Source organism: Ambystoma mexicanum, chromosome 9 (genome assembly GCF_040938575.1).
Source record: "Ambystoma mexicanum isolate Mex_15411 chromosome 9, UKY_AmexF1_1, whole genome shotgun sequence".
In the NCBI taxonomy this organism is placed as follows: domain Eukaryota; kingdom Metazoa; phylum Chordata; class Amphibia; order Caudata; family Ambystomatidae; genus Ambystoma; species Ambystoma mexicanum.
Window position 1 is genome coordinate 912,701,986 of NC_090931.1, and position 16,144 is coordinate 912,718,129.

The window sequence follows — 16,144 nt, forward strand, 5'->3', positions numbered from 1 at the left end:
CTCAGAGCAGTGTCAGTGGTCTGAGTTAGGAGGTGAAGGGGGGATAAAGGTGGAAGTGAAGGCAGCAGCTGACACTCATTTCATCGGGTTCGTGAACGAGGTTGGCAGGGATTTTGGTGGTGTGGTCAGAGGGCCAAAGGGACCCAAGTGGGAGGAGAGAAGGGAGTGGTCTGACCAAGAGAGAGGGGTGACAAGAGGAGATGAAAGAAGGAGTTCAGAGTGGATGAGGACTTCCAGAATGTGACCAGCAGAGTGGGTTGGACGAGAAGGGAGAATGGAGAGGGATAGAGAGGTGCAGAGGTCAATGAAAATAGTGGATGCTGTGTTAGGGGGAGTCCAATAGGATGTTGAAATCGCCCAAGAGGAGCAGATTGGAGGAGGATGAAAGTAAGGAGGAACAGAAATCGGCCCATTGAGAGAGGAACAGGGAGGTAGTGCCTGGAGGCCGGTTAATGGTAGCAATGGTCAGAGTGGAAGAGGGAGAGATGACAATCTTGCATACCAGGCTCTCAAAGGAAGAGTAAAGCTGAGTGGGTAAGATGGAAGAAGGAACCCACTCAAACAGATTAAGGCATCCCCACCTCCAGCACGGTGAGAGTCGATGCTTGGAAATCATCTTGAAGCCGTCAGGTAGGAGGGACTCAAAAGCAGTGACTGAGCTGGCATTGAATCATGTCACGGTAAGAGTGAGAATGTCTAGGTCGGTGTCTTCAAGGAGGCAGATGTCAGCAGAGTGTTTGTTGGCTGAGTGGGTGTTAAGTCGCCAGGTGGAGATGGTCTCTGCCTTTGAGGCTTTTCTGAGGTGGAGTACAGGGGCTTGGTACTTCAGTCGGAGAGGGGGTCGGAGGGGCGACAGAGAGAGTGGTAGGGGGAGAGGCAGGATAAGGAAGAAAGTTAACGAGGGATGGCAGGATGCTGTCAAAGACCAGGTGGATTGATTGATATTTTATTTCTATCGCGCTCGTACACAAGTGTTTCAGAGCGCAACAAGGCAAGGGAGGGGAGCAGTGGAGAACAAAACAGCGAACTAACTAGGCCCCGTGACGTTCAGAATGTGCAAGTGCATGGGAGAGGTGGAGGGGAAAAGTGCATGGAAGGGGGGAGAAGTGGAAAGTGCGAAGCAGAGGAGAAAAAGATAAATAACAATAAATAAATAATAAAGGCAACAAACAGTGGGAGTGCAGCCAGCAATTTACAAGTGCTAAGTTTAAGGCAGCAGACATGGTAGGTCTGATAAGTGCAGGACAAAAAAAGGGGGGGCTGTATGGGTACAGATACAGACCCCAGTGCATGGGGTGGCTCGGAGGCAGTGCGGGAGGGTGCCGGGGTTTGCAGGGCCCTGGCCCGGAGGACAGAGGGGTGACCAGGTGCACAGTGCCAAGAGAACAGATCAGCAGGGGAGAGGGGGGAGCAAAGGCAGAAGAAAAGCGGAAGGTCTTGAGGTGCTTCTGGAATCGGAGATGGTTCTCCTCAAGTTTTAGAGTGGCAGGGAGGCTGTTCCAGAGGGAGGCCCCAGCCGAAGACGGATATCTACCCCCAGCTCGTTTCTTTGAAATACGACTGACCCTGAGGGAGTTGGAGGTAGAGGAGCAAAGAGCACAAGAGAGGAGGTATTTGCGGAGGGATAGCTGAAGGTATTTTGGACCGAGGCCCCAGAAAGCCTTGTGGACAATGCAGAGGGTTTTGAATTTAATCCTTGCATCCACTGGGAGCCAATGGAGAGATTTCAGAGCTGAAGAGATACGATCCCAGGGCTTGAGGCCAAGGACAAGTCACGCAGTCCTGTTCTGGATTAGTTCCAGAGGGCGGAGAGTAGAGGCAGGTAGATTTAGAAAGAGGCTGTTACAATGGTCCAACCTAGAGAGAACCAGAGCTTGGGATGCCATGAGCTTCTGTGGGAAGGAGAGGAAAGGCAGAGTACCTCTGAGGAGGTGAAGTAGGAAAATTGACTTTAGAGACCTCAGAGATGTGGGTGGAGAAGGAAAGGGTGGAGTCAAAGTTGACCCTGAGGTTCTTGGCCTCGCAGGTGGGGGTAGGAGTAGGGCCAAGGGAGGCTGGCCAGAGAGTGAGGGGAAAGGATGGTGAAGGTGTGCCGATGAGGAGGATCTCCGTCTTGCTGGCATTCAGACAAAGATCATTGGCGGCACACCAATCTTGAATGGTAGTTAGTCGTTCGGAGATGAGAGGGGGAGAGGAGGTGGCAGAGGGCAGCCTGAAAATGTGTTGTCGGCGTAGCACTGGAAATTTTAGCAGAAAGTGGCAATGCAGTGGGTGAGAGTTGCAGGTATTGGTTGAAAAGCCAGGGCGAGAGGTTAGACCCCTGGGGAACACCACAGGTAGAGAGGAAGATGGATGAAAGGAAGGACCCAAGTTGGACCTGGGAGGGTCGATCTGAGAGGAAAGAGGTCAGCCAGGCCAGAGCCTGATCAGTGATACCCAGGTTTTCACGGAGCCGGTTGAGCAGGATGGTATGGTTGACCTTGTCGAAGGCAGAAGAGAGATCGATGAGGACAGAGGAAATGTTAGAGTCAAGGTTGGAGAGCAGATCTTCACGGATGTTCAGGAGAGCAGTTTCCGTGCTTCTGGCAGCTCTGAAGCCAGACTGGTGGTCATGGAGACAGCTAACAGAATTGGAATGAAGGTTAAGCTGAGAGATTGCCAACTTTTCCAGGAGTTTGCCCAGGAAGGGAGTAATGGAAATTGGGCGATAGTTAGCTGGACAAGAAGGATCAGCTGTGGGTTTCTTGAGAAGAGGATGCACAAGGGAGTGCTTCAGAGGGGAGGGGGAAGGATCCTGAGGCAAAGCAGTGGTTGCAAAAATCAGCAAGGGCCAGAGCGAGGGTGTCGATGTGGTCCTTGATGGTTTTAGAGGAACAGGGTTGAACCTGTTTTAATGAGGCTTTCATAGATTAGACTTGTCTAGCGACCTCGTTGGCTTGAGGACCCTGAACCAGGCTAATGCCAGTGTGGTAGACATTAATGATGCAGCGTTACGAGAAGAAGCCTGCCAAGAGGACTACCCACTTCGTGCCACCATTTATGAAAGGGGACGTGAAGGGGGAGAAAGTAGAGGTGGGGAGTTCATAGGTCTGGAGAGGGTACAGAGAAAAGGATATTGGTAAACATCTCTCTGGAAGATGCGTGCTGACATGGGTGTCTGCGATGGGAAGGCCAGGATTTGCTCCCAGAATGTCTGCCTTGGATAGGTGATGGTGTAGCCGTTTGAGAAGATAGGAGAGATGGGGAGTGCCATCTCATGGCTCAGGATAGGTGAGAGAAGGAAAGAAGGGGGTAGGGGGTTTGCACTGCACAGTCCTGTCCCTTACATGAAGGTGACCTAGTAGTAATGAGGGCACAAATACAAATGCAGAGCAATAGATGAAGCTGCAGGATTCAATTATAAAAAGGATCACAATGCAGTGCACAAAATGTATGCAAGATGTAAAGCACACCCACCTAGATACGATTTTAAAAAGGATCACAAATGAATGTGGTGCACACAGGGTTGTGATGGAATAGGATGAAGCACAACTTGAATGAATTTACCTATGTAGAACCAGAGTGCAGTGAAGAAAAGTAGGAGGTTGAGTGAGAAAAGGCAGAATAGGATCGGCACAGTTATGGTTCAAGGAGATAGGTGGAGGTGGCAATAGGACAGTTCAGCCATCACTCACATTTGAGCAGAATGATTGGATGAGGAAAGAGGGGGAGGTGGCGAATCACAGTGCAGGATGGTGAGACAGGGCAGGCACTCGATGCATGCCTTAGGCGGCAGCCATGCTGGTGTTACAGGCCTGGCCCAGAATACATAGGCTTTGCCGAAATAAGCCAGATGCACACAAAAGGGTCTGTGCTGTTCACCAAGTGACCTGCACGATCAGTATTGGGCAGATCAGGATAGTTTCCATGAGGAAGAGCGCTCTCCGCTCAGGATCGTGGTAGCGCTGACGAGCACACAGAGCCCAACAGGGCTTACCTTGCAGAGGCCGATGTAGGCACTGTTCCTGCAGCCTCGTGTTGCTGAAGGAGGCTGCTGTTCTTTCCTCGGGGCTGGCGGCAGGCTGAATTTATGGGCGATTATACCTGACGTGGGTTGAACCCTGTGACTTGAGGTTCTGCATCAATTTCCACGGTTTATGCACTCCTATCCTGTCACCTACGTTACTTGCTTGATATGTAAATTCCCGTGCTCTTGGTAGATAGGTTTACTGGTCGGCTTTAGACACTTAAACCATCCTTTAACTTAACCATTGATGCAAGCAGATTAGGGGGTTTGCCAATCCAAATGTGTCCCTATTGAGAAACTGTTCTAATCCAGATGCATTGTGGGAACAAACGCCTATGGCACCAACGCATGTTACCTCTCCCTAGTTGTCTAACCACTTCTGATTCATGAACACCCACCCCCGCAGGCAAGGCACCGAGTGCACTCCTTTATTTAGAGAAACCGCCGTTTAGCACAAACCACACTTGACATTTGCTTTTTCTTGATTTCATGTAAATGCAATCAAGTGAAGTATTATTTGTACTATCATTTGTACAGTTGTGGGATGGTATAAGGCTTACTACAGGTGTCCCGACATAATTTGCAAGCCATGTATATGGATTTCTTTCGTTCTATATGCATCTTTGGGCCACAGGTATTTGGCGTCAAAATGATATAACAGGTATAGACTATACCAGCTTGGATAGTGTTTTACCAAAATGTAACCACCTTTCGTTTTATGCTAGGGCTAGCTTCAAGTGTGAGTGTTTTTAGATTATATAAATGGACAGATACTTTTATTTTTGGTGACTGGGAAATGTCAATAGAGGTGACCTTATTTCACTAGCTTGACCGTCATCCAATGTCGCAAGCCGGCAACGTGTGTTACGCTTTCTAGCTTGCGAGTGGTGTTTTTGCTCAAGAAGGCAGTTTTCTTTGAGTCGGAAAGAAAAACGGGAAATAAGTGAGCAGAATATTAAGGTTCTTTAAAAGCTCTAGGGAGAGGAAGGATTGCTCCCAGGCTTGCGGGTGGAGTGTCAGTATTGGCTCAAAGTAGATACTGTACTTGAGAGCATCTCAGCACATTGCTTTTTACCACCCAAAACCTCAATTTTCATCTCTCGACGCTATTTAGCCCACAAATTATCCCTGATATACAGCTGTGGAAGATGGCTGATGTTGTTTCACTACTTTGGCTCTCATTCAACAGTGGTCAAAGCACCTGCACCCCCCTGCCCACAACCGATGGCTGATGTTGTTTCACTACTTTGGCTCTCATTCAACAGTGGTCAAAGCACCTGCACCCCCTGCCCACAACCTACACAGGTGCGTATTAAGCAACCTGGTGCACGTCATAGCCAGATAATTAATGGGTTAAATACTAGAAAACATGACTGCTTGATTAGCCCCAGACATGGGTTCGGGTGTCGCACATCACTGATGATCCCTTTTAGTTTTGTTTTGACTTTAATGTGGTATTTCAGCCACTTAACAAAGGCATTTTATTTTTCAAATGTTCTTCGACTTATTTTATGGTTCTTTCCACTTCTGCAAGTGATATAAACCCTCTCCAAAATGTGTGGCTATCCCCTGAGCATAACCTATATCAATTCCTTTATTTGGGGATTTAATCGGTCTTCCATATGTAGATGACCAACTTTGCAAAAATGCATTTTTGTATGGCACATTTCCATTCACTTTGTACAGTCACTCCGCAATGGTGTCTACCAATGCTCTTAAATGGTCGCCTGGATTTTCATTTCAAGTGGTAATCCAAATATACAAACCTTTCCTCAGCAAATAGTGGCTTCATAATGAGGCTGCAAAGGCCGTTTAATACTATTAGATTTTGGACCTGAGTTGTCTTTTTTAAAAATGTTTGTCCTTCTTGAAAATACAATTTCTTCAGGTTTAAGAAAGCCTTATGCCTGGTGCAATCCTAAATTAGTGTAGAAAGTTATTCTTACCTTGGTCTGCGGTCCACTGATCTGAAAAGCAACTGTAATTGTATATTGCACCATAAGATTTTACTGACCTGGTATAACTGTGTTATTCTGAATGTAGTTACAGGTTCATACTGTTCCATACATTTGTGTACCACTATTCAGAAATAAGTGATTCCTTAACTGAGTGTCCCTGCATGACTACCCTTGACTTACTGTAAACTAATCTAAAAGTAACTGATGGTTTTACTCCCCATGAATAGGTGTGTCCTATACTAAATGGGTTTGATAAGGTGTGACTTCCCTAGAAATACTGTTAGTTTTCTGAACAAGGTCTATGCTTTGGTCTGTGTACTTGAAAGAATTGTGTTGTGTTTTTATAATGTGTTTGACTCTGACAAGTTACTTACCCCAGGACTTAACTTGGCCTAAATGTATTTAAAATAAACCTTCATTTTTTTAATAATACTTCAGGTTGTACGTGTTTCTGTTGAACCCTTGGTATACTACATGTTCTTTGTACTTTCCTACTGCATTCTCTCCCTCCTAAAATATGCCTGGCTGCTCCGTCTACGCTACCAAATACTCAGATGGTACAGCCTTATACTAAGAGTGGAGTCTTGTACTGTCTGCTGTATGGTTTTGCTAAACCCTTAGTTTATATTTAGAAAAACTGTCATAACACAGAATGGCTTGGACTCGTTCAGAAAGCTTGAAATGGACCAATCTGCAGTGGAAAAAAATCACTACATAAGGGCCTTCAGGGAATCCTCGTTGGACATCAAAATAGTTTCTCTGGAACTTAACTGGGGTACTGTCTGCCCAGAGTTCTTAGCCATTGAGGTGAAGATGAAGCTTTCAGGGATGGAGCAAGTTATTTCTCCCAGCCTCACCAGAGGAACATTTGGAGTGACCTGGTTGGAGAAGGCCTGCCTGTTAGCTGGACACTGGTACCAAGGACTCACCTACTGGAAGTGGGTCCCCTCCGACATTTCCCCCACCCCCAAAAAAACCTCCTGGCGACCTTCCGGGTTGGCAAGGGTAGACAAGAGGGCTTACCGTATCCTATGGGAGCTTGCATGGGGTCCCAAAGCAACCCACTAGCAAAGGATCATAAGGCTCGGTTTTCCGCTCGAGACTGCTTTTCAAGCTGATTTGGCCACTTGAGTTATTTTGAGCCACTGCAAAACCCACAGAGCTGTCTGGATCTTCTAAACATTTCAAACCACTTTGAATCTTTTTAGTTGCGACAATACCTATTGGAAAGCATCCAACACGAACAGTCTTGATGCCAACCTGACCCATTTGAAGCACACGGCTCAACAAGTATAAAGCACCTAAAAGCCTGTCTAGTGCCTGTTGATCTCCCAGAACAATTCGAAATGGTATAATTGGTAGTGCGGACCCCTAGCTTGGTTTAAAGGGCACTGGTGATATTTAATTCCCCAGTCTACCTTACGACCCATCCTTGCATTTGAACATTGTTGCCAAAGACAATTGCCTGCAGGCCCCCCGTCTTCGTCCAAAGGTATGCATATTCTGTGTATTCCTTTACATGGCTGGGTTGTTATTCTTAATGGTTATATGTTGTTATATTTTTAGTTTAGCTGGACTCTTGATTGGCCATTTCTTTTACGTTGGCACCCCAGTGCTCTTGTTTTGGATTACGCCGTGCTGGTTCACACCCCTCTTTAGTGTGCTCGGCCCACGCTACCTTGCAGGCAACGGAGGTATACCATTCATGTTGTGCTGGTTTCACCTTGGATTGTTCACTGCTGGTTTATAGTAGTAATGTGGGCCTGAGTAGGTAAGGAAGTGCAACGTATCCATGTTCTCCTGCAGATCAGTGGTCATTTCATCACAATCCTTACCATTTTTTTAAGGGCTTGTGCAGCAATTTTATTGGTTGTAACCACAATCCATAAATGTGTTGCTTGCCGCTCATCCGTCACCTCCCGCGGACTTTCAAGTGTCCATCAAAAGCCTTAGTAAATCTGTTGAAGGTCTATTCGTATTCCTCGTGTCAGGGCTGTACCACAACCAAGGTGCAAATTCTCAGGCATTTGGCCACACCTTTCCACATGTTAAGACCCGGACTTGGTGTCCACCTTGTTGCCTTAAAACTGTTTTCTTTTTTAAAACCTGGTGTATGTATATTTCTATTAAGCCTTTTTCCCCAATCAATGTATCTGTATGCCCTCATGAAGCCCTGTCATGGGGTATTTCCGGATGGTCCGTTCTCTGTAAATAAACATTTTCTAGGGGCTCGGGCGTGGCTAGCTACTGCAAATGCCTCGGGAGGATAGCTCAATGGCAAGGTGCTCCACTTGGAGGCACGTTTCAGTCCGGCAGTGTGTTGTTTTTTTTTTTTTATTGTAGACCATTGGAAAGTGATAGTACAGTTATAAAACATTGTTCAATATTCCTTAGTTAAGATAAAATACTTTTACAACTAGAAATATTTTGTTTTAAAGGTTGCCCATGGGACCGTAAAATTTCACATTAAAAGTTTCACCCTTGCTCCCATTTTCAAAGTACTGTTCAAACATGTACAATATCAGTGCTGTGCTAATGTAAATTTTACAGATGCATAAAATCAGCACAGAGTGCATAGTGACGCATCGTGCGATCTTGAGAAGTTATTGAGTGGCCACCGTTTAGTGCAGGAGATAATGCAACCTGTTTGGTGGGTCTTGCGGTTTGTCTAGTGCCACACTGTTGAGGGATGCAGTTTTTCCGTACACCTACTGGAGATGGGGGGAGGGTCGTAGAGGGGGGGGTCGTGGAGAAATGTGTGGGAAGCTGTTCACTGAGACAAAGGGTTTTAAGGTTGTATCATGTGTCGGGCAACACTACAAACGTTGCTGACTGTCCAGCACTAGATCTCAAATGGTAGAAGGATTTAGCATGTCACCCCTAGATACATCCACTGGTTGAAGGGGGCTTTTAAGTTGTCAGCACAAGAATAGGGAGCTTGGGTACAAGGTGATTTAACGGGTACGTAGAATCCACAGGTTGAGCATATCAAGAAACTAGTAGGAGAAAAGGTTGCACAGTAACGTTTCGGTATATTGGCAAGGCACTGATGTAAAAGTGTGCATGAAATTGAGCAGGTTATGGAACTCTAGCAGATGCCAAGCACTATCGGAAATTATGACATGGTGGTGTTGGCCAATATACAGCTTCTGGGGTTTGGGCTCTCTAGCCGGGTTTTATTTCCAGGGCCGTGTGGAAAGATGTTAAGAACAGAGGATCCTTTCGAATGAAGAATTGTGGGAACAGTAGTCTTGGCAGTCTGCCTTTAGCAGATCTGGATGCAGCATTTCTATGGCTCAGCACGGTCTCTCCAGTGCATCGATGTGCGGGAACCTTGTGTGGATCATAGAGGCTGGGGATTAGCCCTAGATCTCCTGTTCTGGAGTGTTAGGAGTCCATAAATTGGACTCCTAACACTATTTTTGAATGGCTGGGGACCAGCTGAGATGATTGCAGGGGTTGCCAATTTGATGACCTGCTTTTTCTTAGGTGCCTCCCTGGTCTTTGATCAGGCCCTTCAGGTTTCCACAGGCCCCAAAAGTTAATCTTCAGTTGGATTGCGTCTGATAGTCCGTTGGGGGATAGAATTCTACTAGAGTGCAGTCACATCCGCGTCCCCTGACATCTTAGTCCCCCTCATACAGCCACATACATACAGCATCCCCTGCTCACAAGACACCTGGCAATAGTTTTAGTGAACATGGCTTCCTCCTGCTTCATGCATTTGAGACCTGGCGTGGTTGTGATTGACACATTGAAGCACCAGGTACAAACGGGCAACCGCCATTGCATTTCGAGCAAAGTTGATGCACACAGCAAAACGCAAAGGATCATCCCAGGTAATACAAATGCCTGATGTTGAGCCAAATACTTTGTAGGACAAATTACTGTAACAATGCAGCCTATTTGCTTAATGTGAGCTACATACTCGACCGGAATCACCCCAGCAGTGACATCATTGGTGCTCTTTGCCCAGGCAACACCAGCACAGCACTGCAGTGGTTCTCCCGCTGCTTCCCAAGCAGCTACACTGACTGGCGTGTTCCCATACAACACAGACTGACATTAGCTGTGGGCTACCTTTCAGCCTCTGCTCCCACTCTCTTCTCAAGCATGCTTCACCTTGGAATGCCATGACATGGATTTCAAGCTCAGACAGGCGCAGTCTTGTTCATGGACGTGCACCCTGCCTCCGTAATCTGGCCACTCATGTGTTGACCTCTGCTTCATGGCCACTCTGAAAATTGCACAGATGTAATTTGCTATTGCAGTGTGGAGGTTGTGAAATTTGCCTTTGAAAGAAAAGCTGGATCTATAGGCAGTAAGTGTTCTTAAGAATTGTGTACCATATAGTAACTCTTTTAGGGCCTGCTTTAAAGAATGTCTTCACACCTTTTAAACAATTAATTTAAATGTTGCGCATAAGATTAGAACTGAAGCTAGACGGGCCAATCAAATCGGGGGAAGATCAGTCCCCAATCGCCACAGGTTCACTGCTCAGAACTCCCTTTGTACTGACATGTTACAAAGCAGTCTAGGACCACTTTCAACAGCAGAACACTTAATGGATGAACGTATTGCCCGGTGAAGGACTGGCCGGGCAAGTCCTGAATCATTCTCCAAAGCATGCTCACTGCCGCCTCACATTGCAGGTTTCAAAAGTGGGGCACCTCCAAGTGAGGATGCTGGTATCACTTCCTACATTGAAATTCAGCACAATTTGATTGCTGTTCCAATACATTTGATTAAACATGTATAATTCTAGTGCTAAACATTGTCCATGCCCATTCAAAAGAGCAATAGTTGGGATGTATGTTATCCAAGGTTTTTCTCTAAAAATGCATTGCCTATGCCACCCTAAAAACTATGTAGGTGTATCCAGTATGATCACACAGAATAAAGAAAACGTCCAGAACCAATGTCCGAGCTAAACATCATGACAAACATGACCAGCCATTGTTACATCGATTGCTTTGTCATTCTGTGCAACAAACACTACACTATTTAACACTGTAATCTGCCAAGTGTCTGGTACAGTTGTACCTTTTTTTGTGCCCTAGCCTATTTTTTGGCACAAAATGTATTTTTAATGAGATTTTTGAGAATGTAGGTATTTGCATCTCACTCTGAAGTGTCCCAGTGTATGGAGGCTTTGCTTTCTCCCCATCTCCCCCCAGAGTAACTAGTCTGATGTAAAGTTCCATATTATGGCAACAAATGATATTCACCACATGAAAACTCCATGACCAGACCTAGTATGTTTGTCAAAAGTTTTTTTCTTTAACATATTTTGTTGTTACTAGGACTAAGACTTGGATTACTTATTTTGCTGTAAAATACAATGTATCCCTTTGTTTTCTAGGTCTCTGAACTTATAAGGGAGCAGTCGTATCTAAAATCCGAGTTGGGACTTGTTGACATGGGTTTGGAAACTGGAGCAGAAGGCACAGAGTCGGTCTCGTCCCATCTAGCGTCTGATGCTTCATCTGTATGTTCAAGCTTTTCCCAAAGAAGTAGGAAAATAAGGCTCAGCTCTTCAGACCATATTGGAAAGGGCAAGCCTTGTTCACCGCAACACAAACCTATGTATCGAGCTTCGGTTGCTTTAACGCCGGCACCACCTGTGAGAGCCGGCACAGTGCAACAACCTATAGGCATACAGTGCCTTGAAGAGCCAGAGAGCTCAATATTGGAGGAAGAAAAAGCTCTGGTCGCATCTGCTAGTGTGGGTAATGGGAGGACTGCTGCCGAGAATGATCAGCTGCAACAGGTTATACGAGAGGTCAGTGAAATAATTGTTCTTGAGCAGTATTAAAGTTGTAGTTCAGTTTTATGTTGATGCGATTCCAAGATGTTGCAATTGATGGGATGTGATGTGTGAGTGGCATTTCAAACCACTTTTTCAGTACAGGTAAGTATTGGCTCTTCCCGGATTTCTGTTTTTAATAAAGAATCCTACCACCCTGAAATGATATGTAGGCCATTGTAACAGTGGTTTTTGCTGGTATCTAAAATATTTCTGGTGTGCATATATATTTTTGGATTTTGGTAGCTAGGTCAAAGGATGATGGGTGGCTAGATGGAGAAATGTTGAGGCCAGTGGCTGCCAACCCAGATGTCGTGGACTGCAAACCTTACCATAACTAACAAGTATACTCAAAGGTGATGGATAATGAGTAGTAAGCTAAAACACCTGTGGAGGAACAGGTTCTCCAGCATGGGGTCTGGCATGGATTCACATGCTCATGAATATTCCCCGTCGTCAGTCTGGGAATCCTCGGTAAAGAAAAAAAAAACAGTATCAGTTTCGTTTCTGATCTGTCTTTCGTAGTAATAACCAATCACTGGTCTCTGCGTCATACTGACCACAGCCAATGACTGCCCTCTACCTAAGCACCGCCTCTGGCAGCCATCTTCAGATTTTTACCGCACGTTCATGTGTTGGGATCCTCGTGCTATTGCTCTCGAGCGTTAGTGCTATTTTTTCACGTTTTTTCTAAAAAACTTCGTTTTTTCGGTCAAAAGAGCCTCAAGCTCCACCGACTCTCCATCCGATCAACGGGGACCCGTGTCGGATTCGTCTGCGCCCCTCAAGGGTGAAGAATTCGTCGAGCTATGCTTTTGGAGGACTCCAGAAGCTTCTCAGGCCCGGACATGGCCCAGGAGAAGGGAAGCTCGACGCCCGGAAAGCTGTTCAGGGTCTGCCCTGGATGCCAGCTGCAGAACGAATTTAAGGAGGACGAACACTCCTTTTGTCTCTACTGCTTACATGAGGACAAGACGCACGTGGAGAAGGACTGTGCGTTTTGCGGCAATATGTCAGAGCGGACCATGAAGGACCGCCATCAACGTCTCGCCAACTGGCTGGAAGGGAAGAGCCCGTCAGGCGAGAAGAAGAGGAAGAAATCCGAGCGGTCTTCTAAGACCTTTGAGGACGCCCCGGCGACGGGGGTCCAACACAAGGCCAAGCACCGCGAGTCCGCTGGCACCGGGAACGCCGACGGTCGGGCTCTACGGGCGCCATGCAGGGCGCACCCTCCCCGGCACCTTCAGCCACGAGCCAACGCTCTGGGTCGGGTAAGAGGAAGGGCGAGCACCCGGCGAAGCTCCTGGAGAGGCCCCGGTCGAGCTCTAAGGCCCCATCAGAGGGGGAGCGAGGCAGTATTCCCCCCCCCCCTCAAGGATAAGGCGGTGAGCGCACCTAAGGTGGTGAATGCCTTAATCCATCCGGCCAAGCCCTCTATCGAAGCTGTCACGGTGGCCCTGGCTCAGCCTGTGGAGGCTACACCAGTGGTGGCGACCTCGGGGCTCAGAGTCTCCCTGCCACCTCGGAGGGAGTCCTCTTTTGTACCCATCGATAGGACCCCCGTGAAATCCCCGGCGGGGAAGAAAAAGGGGGGGCAGGGCGTCGTCGTAGATTCGACTTCAACCTCGGAGGAAGAGCTGATCGAGGTCTTAAGCCATGGCCTTGGCGTGGAAGAAGACCGGCCCGTCGGGATGGATCCCGACGCAGGTGACGACGACATCGTCGAGGGTGCCGACGGGCCACTGATCGCCCGTCCGATTCCCCTCTGCCAGCGCCGCAAGACAACTCGGCGGCCATTTTGTTGGCTCTACAGTCCTTATGCTCAGAGATAAGGACGAGACTACCGTTGCCGACGGAGGAACCTCTCCCGTCGGGGGATCCTGAACCGGGACCTTCTGGTGTTCCCCCGCCCAAGAAAAGGAGGATTCACCCTCCACCTCCTTTTCAGCCGTCGCGCCCCGTCCAGCCCTCCTCCCCGTCCACCCGAGGGGATGATACGGGGACTGACCCAGGCAGCGACGGGCACGGACGACTAGGTATACGACGAGGATCTACCGTCGTCACCTCCCACCAGGGCTTCTCCGCCCGACGAGATTGGATCGTTCCACTCCATGATCGCCAGGGCATCCGAGCTTTTCCAACTCTGCCCTGAGGAGAAGAAAAAGGAAGGATTCCTTTATCAACGGCGCGAGGCCAAGAGGAAGACGGTCCTCGCGGTGCCTCTACTGGACGACATTTGGGATGAGGGCCTCGCCCTCCTCAAGAACCCTTCCACGACGCCAGCTAGAAGAGACCGGTACGAGAAGAAGTACCGGGTCCTGGACGCGGCCCCCCTGTGCCTCCGGGCGCAGCCTACCCCGGACTCCGTCGTCTCCGCGGCGGCCAGGAAGAAAGCGGGGGGGTGCGGCCTCCACATCGACTTCCCCACCGGACGGCGAGGGAAAGAAATTGGACGCTATGGGACGCAGGGTCATCTCGTCTGCAGCGACGACGATTAAAGCGGCCAACGCCTTGGCTGTCATGGCCCGCTACGACAGGGAGCTATGGTACAAACTGGCTCCCCTGCTGGACTTCCTACCGGACGACAAGAGGGCGGATGCCCTGGAGATCCTACAGGAAGGTGAGGTGGCGTCGGACCACGCCATCACTATTGCGACGGACATCGCCGACACTGGGTTTCGCCAGTTAGGCAACGGCGTGTGCCTTAGGCGGCGTGGATGGCTCAAGGCTACGGAATTCCGTCAAGACGTACAGACCAGAGTCCTGGACATGCCGTTCGATGGGAACAACCTGTTTGGGAAAACAGTGGACGATTCCCTTCAGGCCATTAAAGCGGACACTGAGACGGCCCGGGCCCTTGGGGTTCTGCAGCAACGACGGACGCCCTTTTGGAGCAGCGGAGGCAAGGGCGCCTCCAAAGGTTCCGGCGGCGGTTTCTCCACCTACCGTCAAGCGGCCCGCTCGTCGTCTCAGGAGGCCTACAGAGGATGAGGCAAGTCTGGCGGACCCCGCCGTCGTCGCCAAGGAGGTCAAGGCGGCAAAGCCTCGTCAAAACAGGATTGAACCGGCCGTGGGGTCGGGCCCCCACCGAAGCACCCCGGTGGGAGGCCGGCTGGCGAGCTTCGTCAGCGTGTGGGAGTCCATCTCCACCGACCGTTGGGTGCTGGACGCCTTAGCCCGGGGCCACGCGCTCGAGTTTCAAAGAAGGTGCCCGCGTGTCCCCCCCCCCCCCCCGTGGCCAGGAAAGAGCTTCACGTCCCTCAGCTTCTCCTGGAGGTAAGGGCGACGCTCAGGAAGGGCGCCATCGAACTCGTCCCAAAGAGGCTTCGGGGCTCCGGAGTTTACTCAAGATACTTCCTCGTGAAGAAGAAGACGGGAGGATGGCGCCCCATCCTAGACCTGCGACATCTGAACAAGTTCATCAAGGCGCAGAAGTTCCGGATGGTCACCCTCCAGCACGTCCTGGGTCAGCTGGAGGAGGGAGACTTCCTGTCGTCGTTGGATTTGGAGGATGCCTACTTCCATATTCCCATCCTAAAGGGGCACCGAAAATTCCTCAGGTTTGTGGTCCAAGGGCGTCACTACCAGTTCAAAGCCCTCCCCTTCAGACTACGGTCGGCACCCAGGGTATTCACCAAGTGCCTTGCACCGGTGGCAGCGCAGCTGCGCCGTGAGGGGATCCACATCTACCCCTACCTGGACGACTGGCTCATCCGAGCCAAGACGAGGGAGCTCGCCGTGGAGCACACGGCAAGGACCGTCCACCTTCTCACGGACCTGGGATTCTCCGTGAACTACGCCAAGTCCCACCTGGTACCCACGCAAAACGCACTGTTTCTGGGAGCGAAGCTCGACACAGTGTCCCTTCTGGCCTCCCCGTCGGAGGAAAGGACCAGGTCCATCCTGGGCAAGGTACAGAGGATGTTGGTTTCTGACATGGCCAAGGTGAGGTCCATCAAGTCCCTCCTCGGAATTATGTCTTCTTGCATCTACCTCATTCCCATGTGCAGGCTCCGGATGCGCCCGTTGCAGGAGTTCCTGGACGCGCGCTGGATCCAAACGACGGATGGCTTCGAGGAGAGGATCACACTCGACGAGAGTTTCCGCCGAGCGGTCCGGTGGTGGGGCACCCGCGCGCATCTGACGGCAGGCATGGACTTCCAGACCTCAGACCACCAGGAGACAGTGACCACGGATGCCTCCCTGGAAGGGTGGGGAGCGCACACCGAAAATCTGCACACGAGAGGCCTTTGGCTCCCGACGGAGAAGTCCCTCCATATCAACGTCCTGGAGCTCCGTGCAGTGTTCTGGGCCCTCAGGTCCTTCCTTCCGTCCCTCAAGGGCAAGGTGGTGAGGATCTTCACCGACAACACC

General features: G+C 49.4%; 1 protein-coding gene across 1 annotated transcript in view; it reads left to right on the plus strand.

Moving 5' to 3' along the window:
* The window catches only part of ITPRID2 (ITPR interacting domain containing 2), a 289,925-nt gene that overhangs the window by 251,534 nt on the left and 22,247 nt on the right, over positions 1-16,144 (plus strand). The window contains exon 16 of the mRNA XM_069616077.1: positions 11,327-11,746. Coding sequence (XP_069472178.1) covers positions 11,327-11,746 — 420 coding nt within the window. The remainder of the gene's footprint in view (positions 1-11,326; positions 11,747-16,144) is intronic.